This window comes from Dendrobates tinctorius, unplaced genomic scaffold (assembly GCF_039654945.1).
Source record: "Dendrobates tinctorius isolate UK_male_01 unplaced genomic scaffold, ASM3965494v1 ptg000060l, whole genome shotgun sequence".
In the NCBI taxonomy this organism is placed as follows: Eukaryota; Metazoa; Chordata; class Amphibia; order Anura; family Dendrobatidae; genus Dendrobates; species Dendrobates tinctorius.
Window position 1 is genome coordinate 67,239,134 of NW_027361728.1, and position 17,274 is coordinate 67,256,407.

Consider the following 17,274-nt stretch of genomic DNA (forward strand, 5'->3'; position numbering starts at 1 on the left):
ACTCTGGGAGGAAATCTGTTCGCTCCTTGTGGACCGCTGGGAGGACCTCGATGCTCGGGCCCAGATTTAAGAGCGTAAGTATATACAGTACTGGTTGCTTGATGTAAAGCAGTGTTTCCCGAACTCCAGTCCTCGTGGTCCCCACGGATCATGTGTTCAGGATTTCCATTTACTATGGAAATCCTGAAAACATGACCCCTGGGGACTATGAGGACTGGAGTTTGGGAAACACTGATGTTGTATACTAACCACTCCTTTCTCGTTTCAGGGGACAGAATTGTGAAGCGGTGGCGGTCTGTGAGGGATCGTTTCAAAAAGGAGTTCAATAAAGAGATGCGGGCCCCGAGTGGATCTGGAGGACGCAGGAGCAAGTACAAGTACGCACAAGCCCTGTCGTTCCTCCGGGAAACAATGGTCACCAGAAGGTAAATATTACACAGCACATGTGAAAAAAAATGTTTCTATGTAACTTTTTTTTTTCAGCCAGGGCCATACCATGTCACTATTTTAATTGTTTTTTTTTCTCTTTATTCCACAGCACGGTGAGCAGTACTCGGGAGCCTGCACGATTGGACCCTTCTGAGGCGATCCCTGAGGAGACCGGCACCGAGGGACACTTCGACCGCCCCGGTACATCTGCACCTTCCCAGCCTTCCCACACATTCGACCCATCTGTCCCATCCACCAGCACAGGAGCATTGTGGCCGCCTACATTACATGAAGCTGCTGGTGAGGAGATCGCTTTCCCTTTACCCCACCCTTCTGCCCCTGCCACCTCTAGTACACCTGCGGGTACTGGGCGGCAGCGGCAGAGGGGCCAGGAAAAGACTTATGCGCCAGAGTTCTTGCATCTGAATGCATCTTTCCAGAACTGTCTAAAAGTCTTGTCCGAGCAAATCTCCGCAGGCTTTCAGCAGATCAACTCCAGCATTCTGGAGGTGAAGACACTTCTGCAAACCATGCATTCAGAAGCAAGATCTTCGCCAAACCACACCTTTTTCAGGTCTGTTGTGGAGCGCATGGAAAGGCTCTCTCCTACCCAGCAGATGCATGTAATGCATTCATGCCACGGTGCTCTCCAGCACGTTACCTCCCAACCTCCTCCTCCCACCACAGTAGTTCCTCCACCTGCACCCCCTCCAGCCACTTTCCATCCTCCCCCTCCTATTACATACCATCCACCTCCCCAGCACCAGCCACCTCCCCAGCACCAGCAACCTCCCCAGCACCAGCAACCTCCCCAGTACCAGCAACCTCCCCAGTACCAGCAACCTCCCCAGTACCAGCAACCTCCCCAGTACCAGACATCTCCCCACCTCCAGCAACCTGCCCCGTACCAAACTCCTTCCCCCTACCAAACTCCTTCCCCATACAACTTGCCATCAACATCATCTGCTCCTACAGTCCCTGCCCAACCCTCCACTCCACCGCCCACCACCTCTTCTGCCTCCCACATGTCCACCCATTCTGTATCTTTTTCCACACCTTCACCTCTAACTGTTCCTTCCCCACCACGATCCCAGTCCTCTCTCCACACTCCCAGTGTCGAAGTGTCCCGCAGCCCCTCCAGCAGTATTTCCACCCCACACTACACAGATTTGTAATGTGTGTTTTTTAATAAAAATGGCTATTGTTTTTAAAACCTTTATTAAAAGTTTTTTGCACATTAAAAACATTTTACAAAAAAAAAATATTTTAAATAAAAGTTAAATTATCGTTTCACAATGGTTGTCTGTCATTTCTTTCTGCGGCGAACTATGTTTAAACAAAAGGTTAAATACAGGGTATTTCAAAGGTAAAAAGGTATTCAAAACCAGGTATATAACTGTGGGTAAATTTTAGCTTTTTGCCACAGTTGTGTTCCTGGTTGTGTTTGAAGCAAAGTATTTCACCTAAAAAGTTGTGTTTATTGTTGGTGATTTCCTAACAATGTACACAACTTTTGTTACAAGGTGAAATACTTTGCATAAAACACAACCAGGTACACACCTGTGGCCTAAAGGTAAAAATAGTAAGACCATGACAAGATAGCCAACTTTGGTTGGCAAAGGTATATACTGTTTGTACAGAAGGTACACAAGTTTGGTTAAGGGCACAAATCTTTCACACTCTGTCATCCTGCCAGTGTACTCTGCCTTGAGGTGACAAAGTATAGTGCAAAATTGTCCCTCATTACTGAAACCGTCACAGAACTTCTAGTGGTAATGTCATGGTAATCTTGCAAGGTGGTTTCTTCAGAGGTGTCCTCAATGGAAATGGGTTCCTTGCAGATAACAAAATTGTGGAGTACCACGCAAGCTTTGATCACCTCGTCCACAGTTTCTGTCTTGAGGTTGATCGCAGTCAATAGGACCCGCCATTTGGCTGTCAGAATACCAAAGGTACATTCAACCATTCTTCTTGCTCTTGTGAGGCGGTAATTAAAAATGCGTTTTGTTCTTGTCAATCCTCTGCTAGAGTACGGTTTCAAAAGGTGTTCTGACAGCTGGAAGGCTTCATCCCCTACACAGACAAATGGCATAGGTGGACCAGATGTTTGCGGCAGCGGTCTAGGGGGTGGGAACTGGAAGGTGTTTCCATACAGTTTATGCCCCATGGCAGACAGTTTGAAAACTTGAGAGTCATTGGAGCGGCCATAGGCCCCAATATCAACAGCAATAAATTTGTATTCCGCATCAGCGATGGCCATGAGGACAATGGAAAAATATTTCTTGTAATTGAAATATTCCGATCCCGATCCGGCTGGCTTTACAATGCGGATATGTTTCCCGTCCACAGCGCCCAAGCAGTTCGGAAACTGACATATCTGTTGAAACTTTTCAGAAATTTCAATCCACCTCTCTGTTGTGGGCTCTAGTAAAAACTCTTCAGCTAAGGAGTCCCACAGTGCACGGCATGTGTACTTCACTATTCCAGATATGGTGGAAATCCCGAGTCTGTACTGGAAATGCAGTGACGAAAGGGATTCTCCAGTTGCAAGAAATCTGTGGGGAATTAAAAAACAATCAATTAGTTTAAAATCACAGCATTACATACCAAAAGTCAGCTATAACACTTGGAGATACAAACTACCACCAACAAGATTGCAGTGAAAGTGTGCTCTGATGCGAGCATATCCAATAAATGTGGCTTACCTTAAAGTCACCATCAGACGCTCTGCGGGTGAAACAGAGAAGCGGCAATAGGTGTCTGCTTTTCTTATGAGGTGTGCAATGCGCTCCACCAAGTAATCAAAATTCTCCATTTTCATCCGAACATATCCAAAAAATTTCTCCGGGTTTCGTCTAAGGTCCATGCAGAGTGTAGAATAGACCCCACGCGTCATTCTCTTGGCTGTGATGGGGTGGATCCACAAACGTCGTCTACGATGCCTGATGCGCTGCTGTCTCGCTCTCTCCTTCTCCAGAACAATCACCCTCAAACGATTCGCCTCCACTGTAAAATCTGCCAAATTCTTCAAAATATTTCCAATCACAACATCCATCTTCGCCAGTAACTTGCTCTTCTCTCCAACCTGCACTTTCTCCTCTACAACCTGTCAAAGAAGGGCTGTAGGAACACGCTATATATAGTTTTTCAGTAGCCAATCCCGTTCGGAAGGCCACAAGGGTCAATTTTAAAAACCGGATCCGGCGTAATCCGTCAAAAAACGGAACAAAAACCGGATTAACCGGATGAGACGGATCCGGTTTTGTCTGTCAAGAACAAGACGGATCCGGCAGAAAAACGGATTCGTCACATCCAGTTTTACGAAATATTTGCCGCCGAAAACCTGATGTGTGAAAGTAGCCTTAGTTGGCATCTGCTCTGTTGTGCTGCACCTTTCCTAATAGCATAACCACTAAGGTTAAAGGGTTATTTTCATTTTGTGTGTTCAGATAGAAACACACGGATTTCAGGTCTCTTTCACTTTCTGGTTTCTATAGGGGCAGGACGTGTTCACTGAGTGACATGGAGAGGAGGGAAAGTAAAGCCCCCGTCACACACACAACGATGTCCCAGCAATCCAACATGATGGGATCGCTGGGACATCGTTAGGCTGATCGCTGGTGAGCTGTCACATAGACAGCCCCAGCAATCAGGACCAGCGACGCTGGATGCTGGTTTCTAAAGTAAACGTCGGGTATCCAGGAGCCGCACGACTCCTGGATACCCGCTTTACCTTGGAAACCAGCGTGTACTCCGGTTTCCAAGGTAAACAGCGGGTATCCAGGAGCCGCAGCTCCTGGACACCCGACGTTAACATTAGAAACCAGCATCGCTGATCGCTGGTCTCTCGCTGCCACACACAGCGATGCGTGCTAGGCAGCGGGAGACCAGCGATGGAAAAACGGCCCAGGCCGCCTAAGCACAATCAGCGATACCCGGCAGGGGGGCCGGTTGCTGATCCCCGTCACACAAGCGATCTCGCTGGCGAGATCGCTGATGCATCACAAAATCAGCAATCTCGCTAGCGAGATCGCGGTGTGTGACGGGACCTTAAGCAGATAACTGCTATATAGAAATCAATGGGCTGAAGAAATGTGGCTGGGATGTTAGGAGTTAACTCCTCTCCTGGGATGTTACTGCTGTGCACATTTGGCCAGGCTCCCCACATCAAGCTCTTTGGAAATGTGTACACTATATAAGATGAAAGCTCTTACAGCAGAAGAATGAAGCAGATAGAAAAAGCAAGTCAATTCCAAACTTGCTTATTTTCATGCTTTCTAACTAAAGATATTTAATAACATGACAATCCCCCTTTTAATGTTTTTTACTTCAACCAAGACTTAATTTGTAATTCCAACTGGAACCATCTACACTAACCACTGCTTTTCAGTAGTTATTGATGACTTAAGAGTAAATTGTTGTGTGAGTACATTAGAAATAATACTATTTCTGCTATTATATGACTTGCATTTGAAATAAATTTCCTTATCCCACTTAATAATTGTTTCTAACTTTCAGTATTATCCGAGCTAGTGGATACAGACAAGCTGTTATAATGTGTTCTATACACAGTGCATATCTGATGGATTCCTGCTCTGCTGCCTCTGTGAAGCACATGCTTAGAATCAGCATGGAGGATATTAATTAGCAGTACTGAGCAGTGTAGCTGTGAATCCAGCTCTGAAGTGAGGTACACTTACTAGAAAGCAGTAGCACCTCCTGTGAGTGTTCCTCTACCTCTATTACCTACAACTGTTCTTACTCCTCAATAGGTAGCTTTACTCGGATACCTCCATTATCTGATAGTCTGTCTTCTTTTCACCAAGACGCAATTTTGTGGTTCTTCAAGGTGAATGATGAAGTTTACCAGTGAGTGGAGATAGCTGCTCATAATTGAAAAAAACAAGCATATTTTTTCTAATAAGATATACTTATAAAGTTTCTTATATTTGCCTGTACTTTGATTTAAGTAAAGATTTTGTAAACGACAATCACAATAAAGTTACAGCTGTCAATATATGACTAGCCAAAGAATTACTATAATACTGTATCATTTGATATTACACAGAGAATAATGTAAGCAATACAGCCATATAAACGTAACATGTCACACTCACCTTGCTAACTTCTTTCAAGGCTCTTTTACAGGCTTCATATTTAACAGAATCTTTTGGCGTTTTTTGACAAATTGTCTAAATAAAAATAAAAACAAAATATTTATGAAAAAAAGTAATATAAATAAATGTTTGTATAGCTAGTGATTATGATATAATTGAAAAATACATATGTACCAAAATACAAACACTGCTGCACAATTAGACACAGATGCAGTCTATGGAGTCGAGTTAAATTAAAAATAAAGTACCGTATATGACAACAGAAACAACTGATGAAAATGTGATGTATGCAAGTCATGTGTAACTCGCAACATGTGCAAAATGTATTCTATCTAGATCAGCAGTACTGTAACGCTGAACTTACATCCATGAGGAGTGGGAGACGAGTAACCCGTTGCATTGGAAGGATGAGGAAGGAGATCATGGGGAGATTTCTGCATTCTTCTTGGGCCTCAATCTTCATCAAAACCTCCCTAAATGAAGCGTTGGTAGATCTATGATACCGAAGATATTTTTGTCAGTGGGAAGAATGTGATGTTAAAAATACAGAGCAAGTAGAAATATATTATTAAAAAAAAAAAAACACTGACTACAGCATATAAAGGCAACAAACAAACAATGGGTATTATAACCTAACAACATATAATAAATAATATCCATTGTATGGAACATCTGAAAGAACTAATGAAATATCAAAGGATATCTGTCAGTAGGTTTTTGGTATTTAATCTGTAAGCAGCATAGAGGCAGAGAGCCTGATTTCAGGGATGTGTCACTTGCTTAGCAGCTTGCTATAGTTTCAATACGATCAGTGATTTATTAGCAGGAGATTATCACCGCAGAACTAGGTACAGTGTGCAAGCCAATCAGCCTGATCCGTGTATCTCCGCCCCTTCCACCGATTGGCTTGCTGCCAATCAACAATGCACACAGGAAGCTGCCAATCTTAAGTGAGGGCGGGGTTATTCAGAGCTCAGCATTCTGACCACTGCTACATCTACAGCAGAGAAAACAGGGATTCTATCAAAATTGCACCATGCAGCCCAGTAAGTTATACATTGCTGGAATCAGGGTCTCTGCCCCTGCATCATGCTGCGCTCAGGCACAGATTCCTTTCATGAAAAATCATGTCACAGTACACACAATGCAAGGAAGCGAGAGAGTAAAGGAACTTAATAAATCTATAAACTGTACATTAATTTCTGGAGTGTCCTTTGCTGATAGACTTCATTAGTGCAATATTTCACATAGGGATCAAAAGTGGTTTTTGCATGTTTCTCAACAATGTCACTGATATCTTCAATAAGAATATTTCGTTGATGTCTGCCTTCCAGTTCTTTAAAAAATCTAAAAGACAAAAAAAAACAAAAAAACGCTAATTACTGTTTACCAACACATGCTAATTCGCTAAGAAGTCTAACCTGTCTCTCACTAAACAGCTGAGGGTACGATGTCCTACATAACTATGCAAATCTAAGATCAACCAGCGGCGTGATATAAAGGACGCTTTACATGCCTCAATGAAGGAAGCGCCTTATAAAGGGTGTTCTACCCTGCGCAGGGCCTAAGGGCAGGATGCATGACACAGGGAATCAAAGAACGCCAAAGCAACCATGACGGCACACCGTGTTCTGGGCTTCAGGCTATGGACTTGGTGGGGGGAATTAAAATCAAGAGACATTCACCTAAGAGGGGGCGTATATGAGACAGGTACAAAGAAAAGTCCTCCTCCTGCACTGGGACCATCACTACTCTCATCGGGAAACTCTACACAAGTGAGGATGAGACCAAGTTAATCAATGGGACAGCATGCCTGCCCCTCTTGCAGGGTAACATAAGGATATATTCCAGCTTCCCTCACTTTACTGTTGCATCAGGACTAGCGAGTATACTCATTGCTCGGGTGTCCTCCGAGTATTCTGCCGTGCTCAGAGATTTAGTTTCTGTCGACGCAGCTGCATGATTTGTGGCTGCTAGACAGTCTGAATACATGTGAGGAATGCCTGCTTGTTAGGGAATCTCCACATGTATTCAGGCTGTCTAGCAGCCACAAATCATGCAGCTGCGTCGACAGAAACTAAATCTCCGAGCACGCCAAAATACTCGGAGGACACCCGAACAACAAGCATACTCGACAATCACTAATCAGGACACTCTGGTTAGCTTGGAAAAGAGATCCCACTGTGAAAACACGCAATGAGATGAACTCAAATGGCCGCAAACAATGTCACATTCCATAAAAAGCACCAAGTGATAGCCCCATTACAACACACACTTCATTGAGGCTTCAGCCATTCTCCAAATGCTGGTGTTTTGGTGGTGGATGAATAGAGTGAAATCTCAACAGGAAGACGGAGAAACAATGTTGCAAGAAGATCAGAGTTTGCCAAATAAAATGTTTACTCATACTAATTCCTGCCCTAATGGACTAGGGTCGGCTGAAGCTCGCCGAGGACATCGAGTTCTCCTGAGAGCTGGTAATAATGATATAAAAATTCAATTATAATCCGGCCATAAAAGTATTCTGGCTTCTCACATTACACACAGGGCTGAGCTTACATAATAGAAATAGCTGTCTAATAACATCATAATGATTTCTTTTAAAAGGTGCTGATTAGTTACGGTTTACAATAGCATTAGTAATCGTTATAGGAGCAGTCATGTCATCTGTACTGTTCATATGAAAGAAATGATTCACACATACAGAGCCGAGGAACACTACAAAAGGTATGTCCTCGAAGCGGGAGATTCCATCAGCAGGTATCAGTGTCCCAGTGCGTGCCAAGAAAACATTCCTCATACCATTACTCCACCTGCACCGGGCGGAACTGTTGACATAGGACAGGAAAGGCTCATCGATACATGATGCTTGCCCCAAAATCTGACCGTCCAATCAGCATGGTGCAAAAGAAATATGGATTCATCTGACCAATCACTGGGTCTCTACGGTGTCTGGCACAAGACCGCTGAGGCCAGTGATTGGCTGCAGACGTCACGGGGGTGTATATGGGTTGTGATGTCTGCAGCCAATATGAACTCTGTATCAGCAGAGACGCAATGCCGGAGTGTAGCGTATGTAGTATTCAATGGTCACATAACCAAGACAACCACTTTATCTGCAAGAGGGATAACCCGGAGTAAACTATGCTATGAGCAGCTGCAAGTGAGATAGGGCTGCTGCATTGGGTGGCATATAAAGTCGGTGTTACTAGAGCGCAAGGGTTATTCTCATGTTCATTGATGGGTAAAATAAGCAACTTTACAATTTGTGATTAAAGGGAATCTGTCAGTAGGATCAAGCCTCCAAAGCAGTCTATATGGACAGGTAGTTCATAGGAAGCTGAATTAAATGATATCTTGATATCTGCGATCTGATTCCAAGGAAATGTACATTGTTCTTATATGTAAATGAGCTGTTGAGGGCTATGGGCCGGACATGATCTGCCTCTAGAGTTTATTTTAAAAGAAAGGTAGCATTACCAGTGTGAGACATGTAATGACTGACATTCTGCTCTCCTGTTCTCAATTATTCTTCAGTTTCCCCCACGCTGGCCACACGTGAGATGGAGGGGCCAGTGCAGCAGATCTGAGCTTTGTCTTATTACAAACACATATGCAGCTCACCTGTCGCATTGCTGTCCGCTCCACTGCAGAGCTCTGCTTGATTACAACTAAGTATGTTCACACAGTGTTTTTTTATGCAAAAAAGAAGCTACGTTCTACAGTAACAGCAAAATCTATTATTCAGAAATCTGTATCATGTATCTGTTTATTTTTTCTTGGCTGAATTTGAGCACTGCAGGATTTGTTTTTAAATCTAAAGCATGTCAATTCTTTCAGTGTCCTTACATCGTTTTTTTCACCAATAAGATTCACCAAACGTGCTGCAAAAACACAGCAAACAGGTTTTGCCATGTTTTACAGCATTTTTTGCTGCATTTTGTGAGTTAAATTAACTTTATTAAGCATATAAAGAGAAAACAAAAACTAGTTATCCAAACACAAAAAAATACAACTAAAAAAAAGTCGCAAAAAAGCAGCAAAACCTGCTTTTTAAACACAGCGTTTTTATTGCCAAGAGAGAAATTTGGGGCTGTAGAAATAAAATGCTACAAAAAATGCTGCGTGTGAACATAGTCTAAACCAGGGGTCTCAAACTCGGCAGAGTAAATGGGCCGCACAGAAAAAAAATTTAAGCTGGCGGGCTGCATTCCTTTCAAACTTAATACAGTTACAATTGATAGTGGTATCTAAGGGGTTAAACGGCCACGATCGGAGCTAATACCGATCGTGGCCGTTTAAATAGGTTGTCAGCTGAGATGTACAGCTTAAGCCCCCGTTACACATAATGATGTCCCAGCGATCCCACGAACGATCCGACATGATGGTATCGCTCGGACATCGTTAGACAGCCCCAGCGATCAGGACCAGCGACGCTGGACACTAGTTTCTAATGTAAACATCGGGTATCCAGGAGCCGCGCGACTCCTGGATACCCGATGTTTACATTAGAAACCAGCGTCGCAGATCGCTGGTCTCTCACTGCCACATGCAACGATGCGTGCTGGGCAGCGGGAGACCAGCGATCGAAAAACGGCCCAGGCAGCTGCTGCACGATCAGAGATAACCGGCAGGGGGGGCCGGTCACTGATCCCCATCACACACAGTGATCTCGCTGGTGAGATCGCTGTGGCGTCACAAAATCAGAGATCTCTCTAGCGAGATCGCTGTGTGTGACGGGGCCTTAACCTCAGCATATTATAGTATCAGCTCTGCATTTGAGACGGCGCTATCATCTCGCTGTACACGCACAGCCACAGTCACCTGCAAAATCCAGCAATGGGAGGAAAGTCACGCCTCCGCTCTCTGTGCACTGGCGTGATGTCATTACACAGCGCCAGAGGGATGTCATCACGCAGGGCCACAGCCACTACGGAGCGGCGCACTCCTCCTCGCTTCTAGCGTGAGCAGTGGCGTAACTACAAAGTTATGGGCCCTGGTGCCATGCCAAAATACACGCACATCTCCCCTCCGCACACCTCGTACACGCACATCTCCACTCCGCACACCTCATACACACGCGGCTCCGCTCCGTACACTTCATACACATGCGGCTCCGCTCCGTACACTTCATACACACGCGGCTCCGCTCCGTACACTTCATACACACGTGGCTCCGCTCCGTACACTTCATACACACGTGGCTCCGCTCTGTACGCTTCATACACGCGGCTCCATACACTTCATACACGCGGCTCCGTACACTTCATACACGCGGCTCCGCTCCGTACACTTCATACACATGTGGCTCCGCTCCGTACACTTCATACAAGCGGCTCCGCTCCGTACACTTCATACACGTGGCTCCGCTCCGTACACTTCATAAACACGTCGCTCCGCACACTTCATAAACACGTGGCTCCGCACACCTTGTACACACGCAGCTCCACTCCGTACACCTCGTACACACGCACCTCCGCTCCGTACACTTCATACTCACAAGGCAACGTTCCATACACTTCATACACAAACATCTCCGCTCCATACACCTGTAACACACGGCTCTGCTCCGTACACCTCATTCACACGGCGGCTCCGCTCCGTACACCTCGGTCCTCGTACACACATGGCTCCGCTCCATACATCTCGTACACACTCAGCTCCGCTCCGTACACCTCGGTCCTCGTACACACACGGCTCCGCTCAGTACACCTCGTCCACACTCGGCTCTGCTACATCCACCCTATAAACCCGCCCTGACCCTACACATAAACTTACCGGCATCCAGCGCCATGACCACCAGCACTGACATTAGCGTCCTCCATCCTGCATACACTGAAGCCCCTGATCATGGACCTCTGACTCCTCCCCTCCTGTGACCTCATCACAGGTCCTGTGCACACAGCCATCTCACACTCCTAATGCGTGCCACTGCCTTCTCCCTTCTACCTACCTCAGGGAGTGCGACGTGGGGCACCGCGGGCCGCAGATGACTGCTTCAGGGGCCACATGCGGCCCGCGGGCCTCGCGTTTGAGACCTCTGCTCTAAACCTTCTTTAGCTTCAACCTCACAGTCATCTGGTGTAAAGGAAGGTTCAGTACAGCTGAGCTGACAAAACGGTGAGGGGAGAGCTACAGTATAGTATATCTGCAGATGTGTTTGCAATAAGAAAAAGCTCAGCTCTGCTATACTGTGTTCGTTGTAATCACACACAGCTCTGCAGTGAGTTTAAGAGAACACTCTCAGTTATTATAGATCTGTGTCCGGCCCGTAGATTTTAACAGCTTATTTATATATAAAGAAAACAGTGGATTTTGTTGGATTAAAAAATAAAAGTAATAATTCAATATCAATAAACACTCTACATGGGTACCCAATGCTAGAGAAGAATTTGTATTATTTCCCTTTTTAATGACAAATGTCATCTCTTGGTTGTAACTGAACTATGTAGTTGGCATTGCCCCCCACTGACAGATAAGGATTGCTTTCAATATCAGTAACAATGGGCTTTTGTACGGCTTTTGGTTTAGCTCCAAAACTTGGACACAGCTAATTCCAAAACTGGCAAGTGACAGCGGGTGTTGCAAAGAAAATATAACTACGGTACTTGTTTGCCGGGACTTCGTTGTATGTGCCGCTATGTATATAGTTGAGTGTATATAACTAAACATGGCAGAAAACTAAATATCCGCTATATGGATACCCTATATAATCCCGCACCAATGGCAGAGCTGAGTATGTCATCTGACACGACTAATCATGGTATTAGGATGCGTTATCACTTCTTCTACACTGTACCATGTTAGTATACTGCACAAATGATGTAGACCAGGGGTCTCAAACTCGGCAGAGTAAATGGGCTGCACAGAAAAAAAATTTAAGCTGGCGGGCCGCATTCCTTTCAAACTTAATACAGTTACAATTGATAGCGGTATCTAAGGGGTTAAACGGCCGCGATCGGTGCTAATACCGATCGTTACCGTTTAAATAGGTTGTCAGCTGTGATGTACAGCTTAAACCCCTGTTACACATAACGATGTCCCAGCCATCCCACGAACGATCCGACATGATGGGATCGCTGGGACATTGTTAGGCTGATCGCTGGTGAGCTGTCACATAGACAGTCCCTCCAGTGATCAGGACCAGCGACGCTGGGCGCTGGTTTCTAATGTAAACATCGGGTATCCAGGAGCCGGGCGACTACTGGATACCCGATGTTTACATTAGAAACCAGCGTCGCTGATCACTGGTCTCTCGCTGCCACACGCAGCCATGCGTGCTGGGCAGCGGGAGACCAGCGATCGAAAAACGGCCCAGGCAGCTGCTGCACGATCAGTGATAATCGGCAGGGGGGCCGGCCGCTGATCCCCGTCACACACAGTGATCTCGCTGGCGAGATCGCTGTGGCGTCACAAAATCAGAGATCTCGCTAGCAAGATCGCTGTGTGTGACGGGGCCTTAACCTCAGCAGATGAAATTATCAGCTCTGCATGTGATCCGGCGCTATCATCACGCTGTACACGCACAGCCACAGTCACTTGCAAAATCCAGCAATGGGAGGAAAGTCACGCCTCCGCTCTCTGTGCGCTGGCGTGATGTCATTACACAGCGCTAGAGGGATGTCATCACGCAGGGCCACAGCCACTACTGAGCGGCGCACTCCTCCTCGCTTCTAGCGTGAGCAGTGGCGTAACTACAAAGTTATGGGCCCTGGTGACATGCCAAAATACACGCACATCTCCACTCCGCACACCTCCACTCCGAATACCTCATACACATGCCGCTCCGCTCCGTACACTTCATACACACGCTGCTCCGCTCTGTACACTTCATACACACGCCGCTCCGCTCCGTACACTTCACACACACGCCGCTCTGTACACTTCATACACACGCCGCTCTGCTCCGTACACTTCATACACACGCCGCTCCGTACTCTTCATACACACGCCGCTCCGTACACTTCATACACACGCCGCTCCGCTCCGTACACTTCACACACACGCCGCTCCGCACACTTCACACACACGCCGCTCCGTACACTTCATACACACGCCGCTCCGCACACTTCATACACACGCCGCTCCGTACACTTCATACACACGCCGCTCTGCTCCGTACACTTCATACACACGCTGCTCCGCTCCGTACACTTCATACACACGCCGCTCCGTACACTTCATACACACGCGGCTCCGCTCCGTACTCTTCATACACACGCGGCTCTGCTCCGTACTCTTCATACACACGCCGCTCCGCTCCGTACACTTCATAGACACGCGGCTCCGTTCCATACACCTCGTACACACATGGCTCCGCTCCATACACCTCGTACACACATGGCTCCGCTCCATACACCTCGTACACACTCGGCTCTGCTACATCCACCCTATAATCTGCTACATCCACCCTATAAACCCGTCCTGACCCCACACATAAACTTACCGACATCCAGCGCCATGACAACCAGCACTGACATTAGCTTCCTCCATCCTGCATACACTGAAGCCCCTGATCATGGACCTCTGACTCCTCCCCTCCTGTGACCTCATCACAGGTCCTGTGCACACAGCCATCTCACACTCCTAATGCGTGCCACTGCCTTCCCCCTTCTACCTACCTCAGGGAGTGCGACGCGGGGCACCGCGGGCCGCAGATGACTGCTTCAGCGGCCTCGTGTTTGAGACCTCTGATGTAGACGCAAACAGTTAAACTGCATATATAGCTCTGCTGAGTGTGAAAATACATAGACTTCATATTGACTCCAGCAAAAGAAAGGGAAAGTTAGCAAGTGAATCATTGCTGACACAGAAACAGGCGTCCTCAGGTCCCCTTTGTGAGTATGTGCAAGTATTTGCTGTCCAATAACTGTGGATTCATATGCTCACTAGCATATGAATCTCAGAATCAGTGGGGTGGGGGGTTTCAGCAGCTGGACCCCAAGGCGATAGATGTGGCTAATGGGACATCTATCACGTATCCATGGCTCAATAATCAGCACTGTTCCTTGGCAGCTCTGGGGTCCTTGGTTCATATCTGCAAGCAGTTTGTATGTTCTCCCGATGTTTGCGTGGGTTTCCTCCACATATTCCAGTTTCCTCCCACACTCCAAAGACATACTGATAGGCAATTTAGATTGTGAGCCCCAATGGGGACAGTGATGATAACGTCTGTAAACCGCTATGGAATTAAAAGGGAGTAAAAATAAGTAAAAAATAAAGCTCATTAGGCCATGAAATAGAATTCCTCACGTTTTCTTTACAGTGGTAAAATACAGTATTACTGTTGGGACATTTGTTACATGACGCTCTATAATATGCAGATTCGAACACAGGGGAACAGGTGAATCCTCTGGTGGGCCCTGGTGCAGGAGTAAGCTCCTTACCCCCCCCAAAATCAGCAGTAGTTGTCCCAATACATAGGATTCACTAAGAAGTGACAAAAATCAGCATCTTAGCATTAATTCATCAAATCACCCCGTGTATTACTATATAGAAGGTAAATTTGTGAATCGGGGCAATGTCATATTTGCTTGTAGCTGAACAGTGGCCCCCAGAGTCAATGTTACTGCTGGGATCTCTGATCACTGATAATATGTCCAGTGCGTGATTTTAGGACTATAAATATGACCTGATATAATACACAAACTGCGGCTCTGATGTCAACTCAGTGTGACATTTGAACAATGACAACAGAGCAGGTAGAACACAGTGAGCACATTAGAAAAGGTGATAAAACTACACACAGACATATTCTCTCGTTTAAGACAGTGGAGGTAAGTGGGGATCTGTATCCACGGTAGAAAATCTGCACACGATCTAAACCTCAGCAAACAGAATTTTCAGTTTCTCTCATCCATACCACATATCACAGTAGTCCTCGGCATCGGCCTGGCAGTGTAGAACATTCTGTAATATGCTACTCCACGGTCACGTTAAAGATATTGGATGCATTCATAAGTGCCAGTCATATTGGCGACATTGACACAGTTTCCTGCATTTATGAGCAAATTGTTTAATAAAATAAATATAGATATAAAGAATAAACTGTGCATTGAGGCCTAGTATGGAGATATATGTATAGAACACCTTTTTCTCTCCCAAGTCATAGAATCATAGAATGGTAGAGTTGGAAGGGACCTCCTGGGCCATCTGGTCCAACCCCCTGCTCAAAGCAGGATTCACTAAATCATCCCAGACAGATGTCTGTCCAGCCTCTGTTTGAAGACTTCCATTGAAAGAGAACTCACCACCTCTCGTGGCAGCCTGTTCCACTCATTGATCATTCTGTCAAAAAGTTTTTTCTAATATCTAATTTGTGTCTCCTCCCATTCAGTTTCATCCCAATGCTTCTAGTCTTTCCTTGTGCAAATGAGAATAAAGATGATCCTTCTACAATGTGACAGCCCCTGTGATATTTGTAGACAGCTAATAAGTCACCTCTCAGTCTTCTCTTCTGCAAGCTAAACATTCCCAAATCCTGCAACCATTCCTCATAGGACAGGGTTTGCAGACCGGTCACCACTCTGGTCGCTCTTTTCTGAACTTGCTCCAGTTTGTTGATGTCTTTTTTAAAATGTGGTGCCCAAAACTGGACACAATATTCCAGATGAGGTCTGACCAAAGAGGAGTAGAGGGAAATAATGACTTCACGTGATCTAGACTGTATGCTTTTGTTAATACATCCTAGAATTGCATTTGCCTTTTTTGCTGCTGCATCACACTGTTGACTCATATTCAGTCTGTGATCTATTAGTATACCCAAGTCTTTTTCACATGTGTTGTTGCTTAGCCCTATTCCTCCCATTCTGTATATACTTTTTTCATTTTTATTGCCAAGATGTAGTACTTTGCATTTTTCCCTGTTAAAAACCATTCTGTTAGTTGCTGCTCAGTGCTCCAGTTTATATCCTCTCTCTCATGTCTCTCTAGTATTAGCTATCCCTCCTAGCTTTGTGTCATCAGCAAATTTAATCAGTTTACCCCCAATTCCTTCATCTAAATCGTTGATAAAGATGTTGAACAATACAGGGCCCAGGACAGAGCCCTGTGGTACCCCACTTGAGACATTCTTCCAACTGGATGTGCAGCCATTTACGACCACTCTTTGGGTCCGATCACTAAGCCAGTTATGAATCCACCTTACAGTTGCCTTGTCCATTTCATACTTAGTCATTTTTTCAATAAGGATGGTGTGAGATACTTTGTCAAATGCTTTGCTGAAGTCAAGATATACTATATCTACAGCATTTCCCTGATCCACCCAATCAGTGATTCTGTCATAGAAGGAAGTGCAATGCTTTAAAGGAAAGTTCCATACAGATGGAGTCTGAAGAAATTATTTGGTTTCAGGACCTCAGAATTACATGGGAGGTATGCGGATGTACAGTACAGGCCTATGAATCTCTATGAGATCCCTATAATGGATGTGTACAGCACAGAGATGTAATCTGGCCACAGACCCAAGGAGCAGCTGGTCATGCGGAAAACTAAGTAAAGGGAAAGTTTGCATTTCACAAAGGACACTATCTATATTTTACCGTGTGTCTGCAAAATGTAAAACACTGGATGAAAATATGATGAAGCGACACTCCATAAACGCGGCGGGCTGGCACCACATCCCCACTTTCTCGCTAACCTAGATTGTAGTGGATGAAAAAATGCTGAGGTGTTCAAGTCCCGAGCTGAAAAAAAGGATCCCTGTAAAAACAGGAGGAAAGGAGAACGA

General features: G+C 45.6%; 1 protein-coding gene across 2 annotated transcripts in view; it reads right to left on the reverse strand.

Moving 5' to 3' along the window:
* ARHGEF26 (Rho guanine nucleotide exchange factor 26) overlaps positions 1 to 17,274 on the reverse strand; it is a 213,379-nt gene that overhangs the window by 77,887 nt on the left and 118,218 nt on the right. For both annotated transcript variants that reach the window (XM_073579025.1, XM_073579026.1), the window contains exons 7-9: positions 6,741 to 6,893; positions 5,911 to 6,040; positions 5,547 to 5,621 (exon numbers count right to left, since the gene is read on the reverse strand). In XM_073579025.1, coding sequence (XP_073435126.1) covers positions 5,547 to 5,621; positions 5,911 to 6,040; positions 6,741 to 6,893 — 358 coding nt within the window. The remainder of the gene's footprint in view (positions 1 to 5,546; positions 5,622 to 5,910; positions 6,041 to 6,740; positions 6,894 to 17,274) is intronic.